The sequence below is a fragment of the Rhinoderma darwinii genome, chromosome 7 (genome assembly GCF_050947455.1).
Source record: "Rhinoderma darwinii isolate aRhiDar2 chromosome 7, aRhiDar2.hap1, whole genome shotgun sequence".
NCBI classification, from domain to species: Eukaryota; Metazoa; Chordata; class Amphibia; order Anura; family Rhinodermatidae; genus Rhinoderma; species Rhinoderma darwinii.
In genome coordinates, this window is record NC_134693.1 from 116,437,437 (window position 1) to 116,457,972 (window position 20,536).

Sequence of the window (20,536 nt, forward strand, 5' to 3'; positions counted from 1 at the left end):
CCATTGCAATTAGATAAATGCAGGGGCGGCTTCTTCTCACAAAGGGGTTGTCTAATGGACAACCCTTTCAAGACTCATTTATTTACTAGTCCTTCTCAATGAATTAGAATATCAAAAGTTAATTTAGTTCAGTAATTCTATTCAAAAAGTCAGAAACTCATATTATATAGATTCATTACACACAGAGTGACCTATTTCCAGCATTTTTTTTCTTTTAATGTTGATTTTGGCTAACAGTTAATGATAACCCAAAATGTAGTCTCTCAGACAATTTTAATATTGGGTAAAAGTTGAAGATTGTAGACTCATGATGTCACGCTCTAATCAGCGAATCAACACAAAACTCCTGCAAAGGTTTCCTAAGCCTTTAAATGGACTGGTCTGTTGCTCATTGGTCCAAAGTCCTGTTTTCAGATGAAAGTCAATTTTGCATTTCATTTGGAAATCAGGGTCCCAGAGTCTGGAGGAAGAGTGGAGAGGCACCAATCCAAGTTGCTTGCGGTCCAGTGTGAAGTTTCCACAGTTAGTGATGGTTTGGGGAGCCATGTCATCTGCAGTGTTGGTCCACTGTGTTATATCAAGTCCAGAGTGAACGCAGCCGTCTACAAGAAAACTTTCAAGCACTTCATATTTCCCTCTGCTGACAAGCTTTATGGAGATGCTGATTTCATTTTCCAGCAGGACTTGGCACCTGCCCACACTGCCAAAAGTACCAATACCTGGTTTAATACCCACACTATCACTGCGCTTGATTGGCCAGCAAACTCGCCTGACCTAAACCCCATAGAGAAACTATGGGGTATTGTCAAGAGGACGATGAGAGACACCAGACCCAACAATGCAGACAAGCTGAAGGCCGCTATCAAAGCAACTTGGGCTTCCATAACACCGCAGCAGTGCCACAGGCTTATCGCCTCCATGCCACGCCGCCGCATTGGTAACACCTCAGCAGTGCCACAGGCTGATCGCCTCCATGCCACGCCGCATTGATGCAGTAATTCATGCAGAGTCGGAGCCCCGACCAAGTATTGAGGGCAGATACTGGACATACTTTTCAGTAGGCCAACATTTCGGTATTAAAATAATTTTTAAAATTGGGCTTATATAATATTCAAATTTTCTGAAATACTAAATTTTGGGTTTTCATTAAATGTTAGACATAAACATCAACATTAAAAGAAAAAAATTATGGAAATAGTCACTCTGTGTGTAATGAATCTATATAATATATGAGTTTCACTTTTTGAATTGAACTGCTGAAATAAATAACATTTTTGATAATATTCTAATTCATTGAGAAGGACACACACACACACATATATATATATATATATATATATATATATATATATATATATATATATATATATATATATATACATATACACACACAGGAGTCATTTGCTGTTTAATAGGATATAGGAAATCGCAGACAGCACCCCTCTCACTAATCTCATTTCTCACAATTCCACCTTTTCAAGGATTTCCTGTCTTCTGAAAATGCCAGAGCTTCTACAAAAACTGCAGTGTCTCAAATTTATTAACAATATTTATTTCTGAACATAAATTTCAATGGACCCTCTATCATGTGTTAATTACTCGGCAGTGACATTTTGGTGACAAAGACCTTGACTCTGAGTTTATTTTTACCACATAATTAGTTTAATCTGTCACCGTCTGTGAGTCCCAGTTGTTATTCACATGGTTGTGAGCTATTTAATCAAGGCTGGGCAAGTAAACATGTTGAGTGTTTTGTTTGCAGACAGTGATACTGGCAGACAACTTGTCCAGGCGACTATAGACTGCCAGAGCCATGGTCCATACCTTTGGTTAGATGACAGTAATATGTTCGTACATAAATATATAATCAATCTGAATACAATACAAAAATTTGGTGGCTAAAGACCATTATAAAAATGTCACTGAATTTCAAGTGATAAATCAGGATGTGGTGCCTTCTGGTTCTACATATAAGGCATTGAATTGTTTGATCCATAATGACGAACTAATTAGCAAACCTGCCAACAAGGGAGGAGCAGTCGTGGTTATGGATCCCACATCATATTTACAGGAAATATATTGGCAACTTAATGATAATTGTGTATATAAGAAATTACTCTCAAATCCAAGACAACGCATATGCCACAGATGTTATTGATAAAGATCTTCATGTGTTCTTGATACCCAAACATCCTATTGTCCCAATGTTATATTGTTTTCCTAAGATTCATAAAAGCAGGACATGTCCACCCGCCAGACCGATTGTTTCGGGGAGGGATTAACTTTTGAGCCCCATGGCGATTTTTCTGGACAAAATGCTTAGGATATTTGCAACCTCGGCAAAATTATCCATTAGGGACACGTCAGATTTTCTATAAAAAATTTGTGAGGTCACTGTGCCGCCTAACTCAACACTCGTGTCTTTTGATGTAACAAGCTTGCATAACTATTAATCATGAGAGGGGTCTTATGAGTGTAAGGAAAGCATTGTATTATTCTGATCCCTCAGGGGAACGTAAGGAATTTCTGAGACAATGGCCTCCAGGTTGCCATGTATGGAAGCCTAGGATGAGCAGCCGGAGGCTGGTCCTCCTAGGCTTCCTGTCAGAGTGACTGTCACGTCACAATAGAATACATTACACTACCTAGGTAGTCAGAGCTGCAAGTTTTCAAATCCCCTAGTGGGACAAAAAAAAAAGTTAAAAAAAAGTTAAGAAAAATGTAAAAATAAAAGTTATGTTAAAAAAACAAGAACTGCTTTTTTTCCTATAATAAGGCTCTATTCACACGACAGGGTCCGAGTGTCGGCCAATAAAAACGGCCGTTTTGGACCGTTTTTCCTGGCCGCTTTGCATCCCCTCCAATTTTTTTTCCCTGTCCGTTTTAAAATCGGATAAATTTCATTTGTAAATTTTTTGCCACATACTTCCCTCTGTAGATAATGCCACACACTTCCCTCTGTAGATACTGCCACAGCCCCCCTGTCGCTAGTGCCACACAGCCCCCTGTAGGTAGTGCCACACAGCCCCCCGGAGGTAATGCCAGACAGCCCCCTGGAGGTAATGCCACACAGCCCCTGTAGGTAATGCCACACAGCCCATGTAGGTAATTCCACACAGCCCTGTGTAGGTAGTGCCACACAGCCCCCTGTAGGTAGTGCCACAGAGCCCCCTGTAGGTAATGCCACATAGCCCCCTGTATGTAGTTCTACACAGCACCCCCAAATAGATGGCACCCCCCCTTCCTGTCTGTAGATAGCGCCACCGTTCCAGGAGAAGTCCCTGACTTCACTGTCCATATATGGACAGTGAAGTCAGGGACTTCTCCTGGAGCGGAAACACCGGCCACAGGGTCGGGGATTCTGCTTCAGAAGTGTCTGACGTCACTGTGTCTATATATGGACACAGTAAAGTCAGGGACTTCTCCTGGAGGGGAAACACACCGGCCACAGGGTCGTGGATACCGCTTCAGAAGTTCCTGTGTCACTGTGTCCATATATGGACACAGTGATGTCAGGCACTTCTGATGCGGAATCTCCAATCCCCGGCCACAGCGTTGCCGAAGCTGTGGCCGGGGATTCCGCTCCTACAGGGAGCAAAAAAATACCCTCCTCCTCCTCCTCACATGCACTTTGCACTGTGAGGAGAAGCGACGGAAGACACGGCCGTCACTCGGGACATATTCCGGTGATTGCCGAGTATTACCCGGCCCCATAGACTTCTATGGGAGCCGGGCGGCTGGAAGAACGGCCGAAAATAGGGCATGTCCCATTTTTTGACGGCCGGATTTCCCGAGCCGTCAAAAAATCGGTCGTGTGAATAGCCCCATTTGGGGTCTATTGTTCCTACTGCGGCCGTGTGACAGCCGTTTTTGAACGACCATCACACGGCCGGCAAACCCTGTCGTGTGAATAGGGCCTAAGTCTTTTATTATAGGAAAAAAATTAAACTGTTAAAAAAAGTACACATATTGGGTATCACCGCGTTCGTAACGACCCAAACTATAAAACTATAATGTTATTTTTCCCACACAGTGAACACCGCAAAAAAAAAATAATCAATAAAAAACTATGCCAGAATTGCTATTTTTTGGTCACCACCCCTCACAAAATACAGAATAAAAAGTGATCATAAAGTCGCATATACCCCAAAATAGTACCAATAAAAACTACAACCTGTCCTGCAAAAAACAAACCCTTACACAGCTTTTTTTACTGAAAAATAAAAAGTTATGGCTCTCAGAATATGGTGGCACAAAAAATAAATTATTTTATATAAAAAAAGTGATGTTATTGTGCAAACGCTGAAAAACATATAAAAACCGATATACATATGGTATCGCCGTAATCGTACCAACCCGCAGAATAAAGTAAAATTGTCAGTTATAGCGCCCGGTGAACACTGTAAAAAAAATAAACTAAAAAACATTATCAGAATTGCTTGTTTTTGGTTACCTGGCTTGCAAAAAAATTTAATAAAAACTGATCAAAAAATCACATGTACCCCAAAATGGTACCAATGAAAACTACAGATTGTCCTGCAACAAATAAGCCCTCACACCGCTCTGGTGAATAAAAAATAAAAAAGTTCTGGCTCTCAGAATATGGCAATGCAAAATGTGCAGGGTGTTCCAAAATCGGTTAAGATCGGGCGCCATTTATCAGTGCGACACTGGCCACATATCTATGAATTATTATTTATTTACCGCATTATTATACCCTCTTATTATGCCCTGATGTTCTCCACACAGATTACATATGCCCCCACATTATAAAACTGAAATACCAGTAAAACCCCAAAAAACTACTACCAAGCAAAATCTGCGCTCCAAAAGCAAAATTGCGCTCCCTCCCTTCTGAGCCCTTCAGCGTGCCCAAACAACAGTTTGCAGCCACATATATGGCATCGACATACCCAGGAGAACCCACTTAAAGTTTTTTTGTCACCATAGCTCTCAAAAAAACATGTAATACAACTTTTTGTTCACTTCTTATGTACCAAAAAATGGTACCAATAAAAACTACAGCTCGTCGCGCAAAAAATAAGCCGTAATACCACTCAATCGACCGAAAAAAAAAAAAGTTTACGGCTCTCAGAATGTGGTGAAACAAAACAATTTTTTATTTTAACAAATAGATTTTTCTTTGTAAAAGTAGTAAAATATATAAAAAACGATATAAATTTGGTATCACCGTAATTGTATTGAGCCGCAGAATAAAGTAAAGTTTTCGTTTTTACCGCATGGCGAAAGCCGTAAAAACGAAACCCCCAAAAAATAAAGGAATCACAGTTTTTTCAAATTTCAGCCTGCAAAGATTTTTTTTTCAGTTTTTTCAGTACATTTTATGGTACTTTAAATGGTGTCAATAGAAACTACAACTCCTCCCGAAAGAAATAAGCCCTCACACCAGTCTATTGACGGAAAAAGAAAAAAGTTATGGCTCTTGGAATGCGGGGAGTGAAAAACGAAAAAAAGAAAGCAAAAAAATGGATCAGTCCTGAAAGGGTTAATTCATTTCTAATGAAAAAAATGTATAACCACATGTGGAGTATTTCCGTACTCGGGAGAAATTGCTTTACAAACGTTGGGGTGTTTTTTCTCCGTTATCACTTGTGCAAATGAAAAAAATTCAACATTTTATTAGAAAAAAAAGAAAACCGAAAACCATTCCAGCAAAATCTGTGCTCCAAAATGCAAATGGCGCTCTTTCCCTTCTGAGCGTTGCCATGGTTCAATCAGCAGTTTATTACCACATATGGGGTATTGCCATAATAAGGAGAAATTGCTTTACAAATGTTGCGGTTCCTTTTTTCCTTGTAAAAATTAAAAATGTCCACGTTTTTTCGGAAAGAAAGTAGATTTTCCTTTTCACGGCCTAATTCCACAAATTTCTGCAAAAAACCTGTGGGGTCAAAATGCTAACTTTACCCCTAGAATAATTCCTTGAGGGTGTAGTTTGCAAAATGGGGTCACCTTCCAGCATCTTTTCAGTTGTTCTGCATCTCACAAATGTTCTTCTGTGTGATCCAAACACCTCAAACTTCGATTCGTCTGTCCATAACACTTTTTTCCAATCTTCCTCTGTCCAATGTCTGTGTGCTTTTGCCCATATTAATCTTTTCCTTTTATTAGCCAGTCTCAGATATGGATTTTTCTTTGCCACTCTGCCCTGAAGGCCAGCATCCCGGAGTCGCCTCTTCACTGTAGACGTTGACACTGGCATTTTGCGGGTACTATTTAATGAAGCTGCCAGTTGAGGACCTGTGAGGCATTTATTTCTCAAACTAGAGACTCTAATGTACTTGTCTTGTTGCTCAGTTGTGCAGCGGGGCCTCCCACTTCTCTTTCTACTCTGGTTAGAGCCTGTTTGTGCTGTCCTCTGAAGGGAGTAGTACACACCATTGTAGGAAATCTTCAGTTTCTTGGCAATTTCTCGCATGGAATAGCCTTCATTTCTAAGAACAAGAATAGACTGTCGATTTTCACATGAAAGCTCTCTTTTTCTAGCCATTTTGAGAGTTTAATCGAACCCACAAATGTAATGCTCCAGATTCTGAACTAGCTCAAAGGAAGGTCAGTTTTATAGCTCCTCTAAACAGCAAAACTGTTTACAGCTGTGCTAACATAATTGCACAAGGGTTTTCAAGTGTTTTCTAATCATCCATTAGCCTTCTAACACAGTTAGCAAACACAATGTACTATTAGAACACTGGAGTGATGGTTGCTGGAAATGGGCCTCTATACACCTATGTAGATATTGCATTAAAAACCAGACGTTTGCAGCTAGAATAGTCATTTAGCACATTAACAATGTATAGAGTGTATTTCTGATTAATTTAATGTTATCTACATTGAAAAAAACTGTGCTTTTCTTGCAAAAATAAGGACATTTCTAAGTGACCCTAAGCTTTTGAACTGTAGTGTACATGCATTCTGTTAACTAAAAATGCACATTCCTCTTAGGCCCCATGCACACGAACATATTTTTTCCTGTCTGTAAATACTGGCGTAAATACTGGCGTAAATACGGGTCCTTGGTCACACGTATTCGACCTGTATTCCACCAGTATTTACGGACCAGAGCCCGTAAATACAGGTCCGGTGTCACCAGTATTCCACCGGTATTTACGGACCCGTTTTCTGTGCACTAATCGGCAGCCCCTTCTCCCTATGAGGATAGAGAGAAGTGGCAGCCCTTTCGGGCAGAGTTTCCGCAGCGTTTAAAAGTAAAAAAAGTTCATACGTACCCCGGCCGTTGTCTTGGTGACGCGTCCCTCTTCTGACATCCAGTCCAACCTCACTGGATGACGCGGAAGTCCATGTGACCGCTGCAGCCTGTGATTGGCTGCAGCGGTCACATGGGATGAAACGTCATCCCGGGAGGCCGGACTGTAGGAGGAAGAAGAAAAAGAAGAGTTCTTGGTAAGTTAACTTTTAATACTATTAACTCCAGTGGTAGTCACTGTCCCGGCTGCTGAAGGAGTTACTGCCGATCAACACCCTGGACAGTGACTATCCCCTTACGTCGCCTAGCAATGCTCCCGTAATTACGGGTGCACACACGTAGCCACCCGTAATTACGGGAGCCCCATACACTTCTATGGGCCTGCCCGTGCCAAAATTACGGCCTGAAATAGGACATGTTCTATATTTTTCAACGGCACGGGTACCTTCCTGTAAGCATACGGGAAGGTACCCGTAGCCAATAGAAGTCTATGAGCACGTAATTACGGGCTGTAATTACGGCTTGTAATTATGGGCGTTTTTACGGTCGTGTGCATGGGGCCTTAGGCTGGGTGCCCAAGTAGCGTAAACGCTGCAGAATTTCTGCAATGGAATTCTGTGCGGAAATTCTGCTGCATTTACAGTAGCAGTCTCAGGCACACAATGCGGAAAAAAAAACGCAGAAGTGTTGTGCGAAAAGTGTTCTGTGGTGCAACTTTCAATACCGCAGCTTGTCAATTTATGCTGCTATTTCTGTGTGGAGATGCTGCATGTTTGGCCCATAAACTTCAATGGAGAGCAGAAATTCCGCAACAGATGAGTTTTGTTGCGGTTTGTACAGATTTTATGCAGCAGAAATGCAGTAAATGCACAGATGCACATATACTTTGATATCAACAATGCTTGACACTAAATTCGCAGGTAAAACCGCTGCGTTTCCACAGCAGCATGCGCAGCAAAAACGCATTACATGCTGCGGATTTTTGTATCTGAATTTCTTGAACTTTTTTTTAGATTTTGCTGCAGATTTTCTGTTGCAAAAATTCTACAGTGTATCCTGTTTGCGGGAACACTCAGGTGCGATTCATTTCAGTCAGGCATTTACTGTAAGACATGCATTATTTTGTTTGAATAACTATTTTCAGGGTGTCATTTATTAAAGCTTCATAGAGATCAATCCAGAGGTCAGCTTAGATTTCTTAAACGGCAAAATCAAAGGTGCCTCATGATTTGGTTGCAATCAACAACAAGGCCAGATCTTCTGTTAGACATGGGCCTCATTTATCACTGTAAAACTGTCTCTGTTGCCCATAGCAACCAATCAGAGCTCAGCTTTCATTTTTCCAGAGCTGTTTAAGAAATGAAAGCAGAGTTCTGATTGGTTGCTATGGGCAGCAAGGACAGTTTTACTGTTAGACAGTTTTGCTAAATAAGTCATGTCTATAGGCCCTATAGTGTTTTATGACTAAATATTGAGGCAAATTATATATTATATATTATATATTATATTATAGCTGTACATGTGCTTTAATGTTCATGAGCACCATAAAACTCCCACAGGGGGTTTTCAGAGCTTTCCCAGACTTCTGAATGGCAAATCTGCCAAGTTGTACAGCGATAATTTCTCCACACCACTATCTCTGCATACTTAGGTAAATTTCTCATTCTAGGCTTTACGAAATATGCATGAGAACCTGCCATGGTTAGCATATTATTTGTCCCCCAGTCTTTCCAAAAATATATTGTTTCTTTAGAAGTTATAAAAACCTGACAGAAAAGGACATATAGTTACTGGCGCTGTGTTGATTTTAGGGGAAAATGCTCTACAGAACATTTAGGCAATTGTGCTGACATCCAGGAAATGTAAAATATATAAGCACACAAAATAGAAAAAATATATCTATTTACAATATGTTCGAAGTACCCGAAATTGCCATAGCAATAGTTAATTTATGGTGTTAGGTTTATTTTATAATGAGAGTACCCATACTAGCGGTAACCAGGGAGATAATAGAAACTATTGAGTCAGCACAAAAACGGATCCGGTGCAGACGTTTCCTATATGAAATATATAAACTCCAAATATTCAGCTTTATTTCATTATTACGTGATTCATACAAATACAACTGTACATTTACTACAACTGTATTTATATCCAGCAGAGAAGGCACGGCCTCCTACATTATGATTTAGTCTGGATGTGCCCCCTGTAACATTTTATTAGAGACATTTATTTCTCTTTATAGATTTATTCTTGGTTTATTACCCATAATTGTTTCCACTCTCCTGGGATATCACACAAAGCTGTTGTGTGGATATATACAGGAGAGCGGTATCATATCCGGCAACAAAACATTTGCCTAATGATACAAACAGATGGCCGGAAAGCTCAGAAATGAGCTTAAAATAAAACATAATGGGGGAGATTCATCAAAATTAGTGAAGAGGAAAAGTGGAGCAGTTTTATGTAGCAACCAATCAGGTCAGTGCTCTCATTTTCCAAAGTAACCCAATGTAAATTCTAGCCAATCAGCATGCACTTCTCTTTTAGCTACCTTGGCAGATCTTCCAAGTTATGCAAGGACCCAACCAAATTAGGACGGAGCTGAAAGAGACCCTTATAAATCAGATTAAATTCGCTTAAAGGGATAAATATTAATTTTCAAAAATTAAATGGTATTCCTCTGTAATGTTTAATGATAAACTTACCAATATACAATGTATCCTTCTTTATTATGCCCTCTCACTTTCATCTGAAAGTCTTCTCCCGTGCTGCACCCATTTTATGGAACTCACTGCCCCATACCATTAGATTTGCTCTAAACATTCCCAGTTTTCAGCATGCCTTAAAAAGTAATTTCTTCAAGTAGGCCGGAGGTTACATTACTTTATTTTGATCATAACCATACCCAATTGCTCACACACATGCCCTCATCTTGCTACCCTTGTCGCATGCACTTTATATCCGTATGGGCTCGTTGAGTGGCTGGTAATACAGATGACAAACCAGAGGCTGTTTTCAGTGGCCACTGTCTGAAGCCTCCTCTGAACTCTGCTGAACATGAGAAAAGGAAAAAGGACAGCAATGGAAAATGTAGTAGGTCAATGGGAACTGTACCATTTCTGGAGGCCCCTTTGATAGGTCTTATTCCATGGCACTGAAAATTACCATTTAAAGTATTGGGCATAATTAAAACTGTGATAAAAAAAAAAAGCTAAATAAAACAAAACTTTCCATCTTACCTTTCTGATCGCCTCCTCTCACTCTTCTTCACACAGTTTACAAGGCAGCACACCAAAAAAGCCATTGACATCAATAGGATGATGGCGCAGCTCACGATGGAGGCAATAACGGCTACTTTAAATCCAAATGTCTCGTATTTTGATAAGGCTGTAAAGTGAGATAAATTATGGATAAGTACACCAAATGAAAGAGCCATTTAATTATTACGCCAATGGTTAAATCCTGTGTTATTGCAGAGTCGTTGATCAGTCTCTGCATGAAACAATTATGTCCAATTTTGGATGTCATTCAAACTACATAGTGTCTTTTTGTGCTCACGCTGCCTCCCAGCCACTTACTGATTACATGGTCGGGAGTTACGGAAACAGCATAACTCGCTGAGCTACGCTGTTTCCGTAACACCCATAGAACTGAACAGTCGTTACGGAAACAGCGTAGCTCGCATGCTATGCTGCTCCCGTAACTGCCATTCCCTACTATGGGAGTTACGGAAACAGCGTAGCTCAGTGAGTTAATCATGTAATCAGGAAGTGGCCGGGAGTCAGCGTGAGCACAAAGAGCTAGAACAGGGATTGGGGGGCTCCGTTCTTATATCCTATCCTGTGGATATGTCACCAAAAGTAATGGAATAAAACAGAGGAAAGTCAATTGAGCTCACCTCTTGGTGTTGTGCTAGCACAGGCACAACGCTGTTGTAGACTTATAATGAAATATGTATCATTAGACGGCTGCAGCCAGGTCCCATCCGGTAACTGGAGGTGGTTACCTGTGTAAAGTATTTGCTGGAAGCAAAAAATTGGTGGACCATAAACGGCGCTGCTGTTGAAACGCGTAGTCTTTTACAATAAATTATTTATTTTTGTATTTCAAAACACTTGAACTGCTTCTACTTCTATTACCAGCAGCGCCGTTTATGGTCCACAGATTTTTTTTCTTCCTGCAGATATGTCATAAAAGTCCTACATGGGACAACCCCTTTAAGATTCCATAGAAATGAATTACGGTATATATTGCTTAATGATATTACAATTACTGGTATTCATAGCAATAAGTATGTTTAGGAATAGCTATAACATACATATATATATATATATATATATGTATATATATATATATATATATATATATATATATATATATATATATATATATATATATATATATAAAATATAAATATATATAGGCGCATAGCTATAGAGGGTGCAGAGGTAGCAGTCACAGTCAGGCCATGGTGCCTGTCAACGATAATAAGATACCAGTATTATAACGGTAGTTGGGGAGCCCTGTTACAGCATTGGAGCCCAAGAGCTTCAAGTTACCTCGCTGTATGTATATAAATATGTATATATATCCTTCTGTGTTAATCTTAAAAACAGAGCTTTAGGGAAAAAGGCATAAACACTATGGACCAGTCAAAATGTACTAATGCTACATAGCAAAAAAAATAAGACAGGGCCTCCCTACTTGAGCTGGTTCATCGTCCTTACCTTTCCTTTAAGGAGGTGAAGGTTGATGTGAACTTCAGCGCTGTTCCCCCTCACCCTTATTTATCACTGCTGTGGTGCTTGAAAAGCATTTGGACCCTGAAAATCAGGGTCAGAGAGACCCACTGGAGTACCTGAGGATCCTGTGGGCCTAGGATCTAACACAACAATGGACAGTTTATGCAACAGGGCCCCAAAGGTCCTACGGAAGACAACCTGATTTGGAGCTGACTTTAGAGCTAATCCCTACCCACTAGAGTCTATTTATATAGATCCACAAATAACGTATTAAACCCTCATTGTCCTGTGCGTACAACCATAACAAAGATTACAATTAGATTTAAAGTGGATGTACAGATGTTCTATATGGATGGACGCTTAGGGTAACTTTATCTGTTGGGCACAAGGATGTCCAGTCCGATACTACTGAAAATGGTGGTCAAAGATTTCCTCCTAATCCCCCATTGGAAATATTTCTATTGGATGTTGGATGAGCAAGAATTTATATCTATACCAAGAACCATGCAGCCAGTGACCACACATATGCTGTTAAAGTCTATGTTTAATTGTCCATGTGCATGCTAATGCTGTACCATGTATACGTGATAATTATCCCTATCAAAGTGACAGGTTTCTTATGGACAATTTTGTATAGTATTTTCTCATATTTTCGGTATTACTATGTTGTTGTAATTTTTATGATTCCCAAATGTTTCACTGATCTACATTTAACCTTCCTGCGTCGTGTACTACAGTCAGCAGTGACAGATGGGGAGAGAACCGTTGAGTCAGCGCTATAGAATAAACATCTTTCCTTTATTAACCTTATGTCTTTATAAACTGCTCCATAAACAACAACATGTTTATTTAAAGGGGTTTTCTCTACACATACATTAAAAGGGTTGTGTCACCACAGACATTCATGGCATATGCACAGACTATGCAATAAATGGGACCTCTGAGATTCGCACCTATCTTCCGACGGGGTCATCAAACCCTGTCCCGCCTGGTGAGTCGGATGCTAGCCGCTGCATCCAGGTGGTGCACAGCAGGACGGGACGTGAGCTATACTGTTTCTGGGAGTTATGCTAACAGCGTAGCACAGTGAGCTACGCTGTTTCCGCAGCTTGCTGTACAGGAGATAGGTGCGGGTCTTAGACATTTATGGCATATCCTGTGGATTTGCCATGAATATCTTTGGTGACACAACCCATTTAAAGGGTTTGTGCAGTTGTGCCCCTTTGTCTTGTAAAAATTATTTTAGTTATTGAGTGCATAAAGAAATAAGATATTTCCAGACATTACTGTACATTTAGTACATATAAAACACCAAAGTATATACATTTGAATGAAAGAGAGGGTGTGAAAAACATAGGACGCAGTGTTGAATCCCAAGCTATGTTTTAATATTGTTAAAGCGATTTAAGAAAATGAATCTAATTGTAATATTTTTACGTTTATATGGATATATGATCTAGATTATAAACTTAAAAAACAAGTAGCTAAAGTAGGGAGATTTTAGAGTCAAGGTAATTGGGAGTAGGGGGGAGGTTGGGGTAATAGATCTTGAGCAGCATCTTCAGGTCTATGTATATGTAAATTAGGATTTAATTAGCAATACTCTAATGTAATGTGTTGGAGGCCAATGTTGTAAATAGAGGGGAGGTACACCAAGCCTTCCATGTATTCCCGATACTTTGAAATATTGTATAAGAGCGGCTCGATATTGCTGGTCTACCTAGTTTATCTCGTGGGGATACAGAAATGATGTTTGTTTATTGATAGTGCAGAGGAAATAGTCGTTTTGCCCCCGCTAGATTGTATAATAATAATAATACATTAGCTTTCTTGGGTAATGATTGCGCAGGAAGGTTTAGAAATATTGTTGATAAGGGGAGACGGCCTGATAATTTGCAGATCTATATGATGAGGGCTATGACTGGATCTCAGAATTGTCTGAATTTAGAGCACAGTCACCATATATGTAGGTTCCTGTTTCTTGGTTACACCTCCAGCAAACATTTGGGGTTGATGGGTACCATTTATGTGTTTTGATAGGTGTTGTGAACCAGTTTGAGAGAATTGTAAATTAACTTTCTTGTACTCTCAAAAAATGAGAGGGTTTATGTGAGTTCCTACTGTATATATTTTCTTTTTTGTCATAATTTGAGGGAGTCAGTTTTATGTCTCTTTCCGAAAGAGCTTTATAGAATCTTTTCAATGGTGTTTTTCTGCACAATATTAATTGGTATATGCTATAAAAGATTTATTTTTTAGGGGGTTTGTCTGCGCTAGACACATCTCATATTTGGTTAAAGCTCTGTCTAGAGGACCTCCTGATATATATTTAGACATTTACTGTTTTCAGTGTAGTATAATAGAGAAAATGACATTTGGGACGAGTGGGATCTTTATGCCTGTATGCCATGTTACTACGGCGCTATCTGGTAATACGGACTCTAGTGTTACGTGCATTTTTGTTGAAGGGTTGATTATCTGGTCTTTTCGGTATCCCTTCTAGAGATCTATTACGTCAGCAACTTGTAAAAGAGGACAAGGTCTTGAAAAAGTGCGGAAACAATAGCACAGTCGACTACGCTATTGATTCCGTCAAAAAAACGGAAGCCTTACGGATCGGAGACAAACGGAAACCATTGAAATCGATGGTAATGCAAGCGGAAGCTATAGTTTAAGTTTGCCTTTCCTTTGATGGGTTCCTCCGACAGAAAGGTCTGACAGAACCCATCAACGGAAACCAAACGCCGATGTGAAGACACACACGCATGCAGGATTACATGCTATAGAATACACACCCTGCAGTCGAGCTGTATACACATAACGGTACAACATTATTATATATATGATATTTAAAGCTGGATTTTAAATTGTGTTATCAGCGTTAGGTCTGTTAATGTAAAAACAACCAAAAAATTACTTTGATTAAACAAACAGGAAAAGGAAACCAAACAAAAAATCCCTTACGTTTGCAAGAAGGAGCCCCGGCTGTCCACAAGGTGCTGTTTCCTTTCCAGACACAGGTCGTTAAGCCTTCTCCAACCAACTGATATGAAGAGGAGCACTGAAACATAATAACTGTCCCAACTGAAGAGCCATTTCCGTGCACAATGTGGAACGAGCCAGACTCCGGCGGCACAATCTTTTTACACTGACCTACAAACAAGCACAGAGAAAAGCTGCAATGATTGCTAGGATTTCAGATAATCAATAAACAGGAGGCTGAGCGTGTAGACCATAAATACAAGGTCATCTCTAAGTACTGTAGTTTCATGCTACACTAAGCGGAAAGTTTCTATAAAGCCATCTAAAATGTTCCTGGCCATTTTTCTTGATGGAAAAACGCGCTGTACATCGTGACCTGCATGTCTGTATCTTTACCACATTGTTACTGTGCTTCCTTGTATGTGAAAGCAGGAGGTTTCAAAAAAATACGGAGTTTATAGGACCCAAGAGATGAATGTTCAGCAAATTATTTTTTGCTTAATATAATAACAGTTCATGCACTTGGATTTATTTGTTGCGATGACCTCTGGAACCTCTACCAATATGATTCAATGCCACTGGAAATACTAATGGCTGAAATACCACTTTTAGGCCAGAATCACACACAGTTTTGATGCAGTTTTTCGTAGGCAGTGTGAAGCAGCATTCTCTTGTATGGTTTGTATGTTTTCTGGTGCATTTTCTGGTGGGTCCCACTGTCACGGGCCCAGAGTGTATTCCAGAATACAGAAAGTAGGACAGCACGCAGCACACAACTTGTGCAAATTTATTGTAGCTTTAATTATATATCAATAACCGGTCCTTTATCAAACGATGGGGATGATGCGGGATACACGGTTGTCGATGAAGCTCCATCGGCGACAGTTTGTCCTGCTGTATCATCCCCATCATTTGATAAAGGACCTGTCAGCTCTGAAATGTTGCCTTCCTTTGTTTATATCATTTGAGCTACATTAAATTTGTACACAATATTGCATTTAACTGATTTGGTGCAGTTTTTGACTCAGTCTTTTGAGTCAAAGCCAGAAGTGACTCTAAAAAGAAGGAAATGTACTAAGAAAAGACTGATGCATCAAAAACTGCAGCAAAAACCGTAACAGAACAGCGTGTGTGATGCTGGCCTAAGGCTGGAATGACACTTGGCGTTTTCGTGTTTCAGTTTTTAATGCAGTTTTTTTTTAGCCAAACACAGGAGTGGATACAAAAGAGAAGAGAAGTATTAGGGCCAAAGCCCATAATGTGTATTATGTAGGATTTGCCGCGCGTATTTGCGTATGGCAAAACCGCAGTGTAATACAGCACCAGCATAGACAATGATATTCCAGGTAATCTCATGTCCACGCTGCGGTATTTTCCAGGACGTAAACTGACCCGCAGAAAAATCGCGGCATGTGAATTTATCCCACAATTTCGCTTTCGAATTCTATCCCTGTAGTACTACAGAAGTACGCAGCAAAACCCGCAGCATGAAAAAACAGCGATTTACACAGCAAAACTTAAAAACTGCACTGAAAAACGCATCAAAAACCACACCTTCAGGTGCGGTTTTTTTCCTGCAAATTTCTTGCAGTTTTCTGCGTATTTTCCGCAGCAAAATTTAACGTGTGCATGTAGCCTTAGTCTTTCCATTATATGTTTCCTTCTTTTTTGATCCATTCCTAGCTGTAGCACAAAAAACTGCATCAAAACTGTGTGTGTGATTCTGGTCTAACAGCCTTTACAGTGCCCATAGGTGTTGTCACCCAGCTTTCCACAGCTCATGAATGGCATATAACTCTACATTGTAGCATTAATTTTACATGCAGAAGCTTAGCATGAACAGTGTTATAATTCCTGTTGGGAGTAGGGAGTGCTGCATTGCATTGTTGGAGGATACAGAAACAAAAGGGAAACTCTGACATATTTTTTTCTAAATACTTGCATTCAACATGAATTAACAATTCTAGAGAATATTTTCTTAGAAATGCATTGTGCAATTCCTCTGTTATCCATCCTGGAAATATATGATTAAATTAACAACTGGCTGTTACCATTCCCCTTGCCCCCTACACAGACTGATACTGTCCAATCAGTGCTGACATTGTGAAACTGTTTGGTATACACCCTCTGGCAAGGAAAATGTTAATGCCCAGTTTTCAATTTTGGTGGCCCTGCTCTATGAGTTTGCGTTATCTATTGCTTCATGGCTGAGCTATCGTACGCTTGGTTTTCTTCACTTCACAATAAAAACACTTACAGTTGACCGGGGTAGAGCTAGCAGATAACAAATTCGACGGACTGAGGTTGCCGCCTTTGCCAGTGCCACGTCTAAAGTCACTGAGCATGTCAGTACAACCCATACTACTAGCAATGTTTGTCTATGGAGATTGCATGGCGATGTGCTTTATTTTCTGTATTTGTTTGCAAATTGTGTGGCTGAAACACATAAGGCCTCATTCACACGAGTGTATCACATTCACGCGTGTGAAAAATGTGCGTGAATCTGGTCTGTGTGTGTGTTGCATTATGCATCAGTGTGCTTTGCGGGTGGCATGCGTTATTCACGCACTGGCAAAGCACATATTTTTTTTATTTTCAATTGAATTGATGCGCAAATCACATAGCCCATAGACTTCAATGGGTGCAAAGGTGCGTGAAAACGCACCTATATAGGACATGCAGTGAGTTTCACGCAGCGGACTCTCACTGCGTGAAAGCTCATGCATGTGTGAACGGCCACATTGAAATCAATGGGTCCGTGTGCTGCACGTGATTTCCATGCGCAGCACACGGACGTTATTCACGTTCGTGTGAATGGGGCCTTAACCTGAATAATTAGGTGGGGGTGTCCACATACTTTTTGCCATATAGTGTACTTACACCCTCATATAACAGTAATGTATCCACCACTTGTAAAAGTTTTCTAGAAAAGTAAAACAAACTCACATGTAATTTCAAGAATTCAATGCATGCTCAAAAACCGGAGAGGAGCGCTCAAAGCACAGATGTCTCTAAGATAACGTCTCTACAAGACATACTATGAATGACCTTATGCTACATATTTGGATGGATTTACTCCATGTTTAGTAAAAAAAACAAAACATGCACCTTCACTTAAAAGCAGAAATGAAGGGCACGAGAAATATGCAATAACTAACAAATATATATGAGCAGGGCTGATTTTAGAGGGGGGTAAAAAATTTGCTTGTGCCGAGGGCCATATTTTATATACAACCTGCCTTGTACCAGTTACTGTAAAAGATTAGAATATTAACAGCACCAAGGAGTTCCGTGGCACAAAGCCACAGGTCGAGTGCATTTATACAGGTCACGATGCTCAAAGATGACTCCAAATATTCTTATAATTTATAGTAGGTGGCATATTATTCCTTATAATACAGACCTCAACTGATGCACAACCTCTTTTGAAGTATGAGGCAATGATTCTTCTCCACCATTGATTGTCTGATATAAAACATACTCGTCTCTTCTGTGCAGATGGGGAACATATTGTAACTGTAATATGCAAACTGCTGAAGAACCTCTTTTTTAAATAGAGAGGGAGCCCTAAGCATCAATCAGTGACTGGCACAGGAGAAGGAAGCGATCTACGACACACTCCTTCTGCGTAAAGAGATAAGTAGTGTTTATGTGGTGCCATTCATCGCTGTATAATCTACAGGTTCTGACATCAGAATATGATGTTAAATGGGTTTTCCCATAATCCTTATTTATCACCTATCCTCAGGATAGGTGATAAATATCTGATTGGTGACCCCTACTTAGCACGAGAATTGGCTTACCTTGCCGTTCCTGGGAGCCCCATAGGAATAGATCGGTAGTGCGCATGCTCGGCCACTGCTCCATTCATTTCTATGGGGCTGCCAAAGATCGCGCTTAGCAGCCCTGTAGAAATGAATGGAGCGGTGGTCGAGAATGCGCACTAGCACTCCATTTCTATGGGGCTCCCAGGAATGGCAAAGTAAGCCCGTTCTCCAGATCGTGGGATGTGAAACTGGAAATGCAGAATTAGTAAACAAACCAAAATTACAGCATGGATCAAAGAAACCCTGAACATGAAATACCAAAATAAATATATATAATATATGCGAGCTGATCCTGGGGTACAATCCCAATAGAATCATAAATGCATAATCTAAACCTATAAAGGAAAGATGCCATGAAAACCAAAAATTTATGAAAAAGTAGAAAAAAATCATTATTGAGTTACATAATAAAAACAAAAATGCATAGGATAAAAAATCCAACAACCAACAGGATAAGAAAGACAATATGCTGTGTAGCTTCAATGTATGGACAGATAATAAAATGTGTCGCAAGATAAGCTCCATATAAGTGTATATAGACCAATGCAGTGAATAAGTGTAAATGCAGTAATTATTAAATGCGTACAACAAATGCAGTAATGGTTAATAACATATGCCAGGTCAACATAAACATGGAGGTAACATTGGTAGCAAAAAGTGATAGTAGTCACTATCAAAGATAACACATACCCATGATAAGTGTTGGAGACCATGCACAGCAAACGTCCGCGCGTTTCGGCGCTAATACCTTCGTCTGGGGGCGGCGCTGAATACTAAACACACCATATTTGAATGAACACTGACCAATCAGAGAGAACAAATATCCAGGTGAGGAGTACCACTTAGACTTAAAATACTTACTGCTCGTCTGCAGGTTGTGTCATGCTGGTAGACAGGGAGAGCGCCCTCCGGAAACGTCGACCACGAGTGGTCGGAAACACGTGAGCGCGTCAGCTGACACGGTCACGTAAGTCCAGAGCCCGGCGCGTCATGGGCGAGGGACTGGAGGCTGGTCGTCAGCCACCAATGAAGAAGCGACACAGTAAGTAAACCGTGTGGGACAAAGCAAAAGTCAAAAATATGCATATTCAACACATCCCAAACTAAGGGGCCACATCAAAGAGCTCCTGCCAGGATGTCATAACAAGAAGTATGGCAGAATAGTTAATGGCATTACACATATAATGATTATAACCTTGTGCATGTATATTAGATGTGAAAACAACAATATATAAAAAGTGAAGAGATGATACTAGAAGTATACATTCACCCTGAGAAAACTCATGGTATCGATATAGAATCACTCAGACCAATATCTTGAGCATGTAAATATAATTAATGTGAAAAAAAGGGGGGATAACAAAAATGTGTGCAAAATGGTCATAATAAATGGTGCACAATGGAAAAATGTACGTACATAAATATAAAATATAATAATGTATAGTACATATTAAATTGACAAAAAATACATGTACCGTATTTTTCGGACTATAAGACGCACCCAGGCTTTAGACAACATAAAATAGGAAAATAATTCATATTTTACTACTTTTACTAAGAAAAAACTATTGGTTAAAAAAAATTACTTGTTTGGTTTCACCACATTCTGAGAGCCATAACTTTTATTTTTTTGATCGTTTGAGTGGTGTGTGGGCTTATTTTTTGCGGGACGAGCTGTCGTTTTTATTAGCACCATTTTTTTGGTACATACCATTTTTTTATCACTTTTTATTGAATTCTTTTTAGCGCTATGGTGA

General features: G+C 39.9%; 1 protein-coding gene across 4 annotated transcripts in view; it reads right to left on the minus strand.

Moving 5' to 3' along the window:
- Positions 1-20,536, minus strand: part of SUSD3 (sushi domain containing 3) — a 58,889-nt gene that overhangs the window by 10,068 nt on the left and 28,285 nt on the right. For all 4 annotated transcript variants that reach the window (XM_075833879.1, XM_075833878.1, XM_075833881.1 and 1 more), the window contains exons 2-3: positions 14,935-15,123; positions 10,468-10,615 (exon numbers count right to left, since the gene is read on the minus strand). In XM_075833879.1, coding sequence (XP_075689994.1) covers positions 10,468-10,615; positions 14,935-15,123 — 337 coding nt within the window. The remainder of the gene's footprint in view (positions 1-10,467; positions 10,616-14,934; positions 15,124-20,536) is intronic.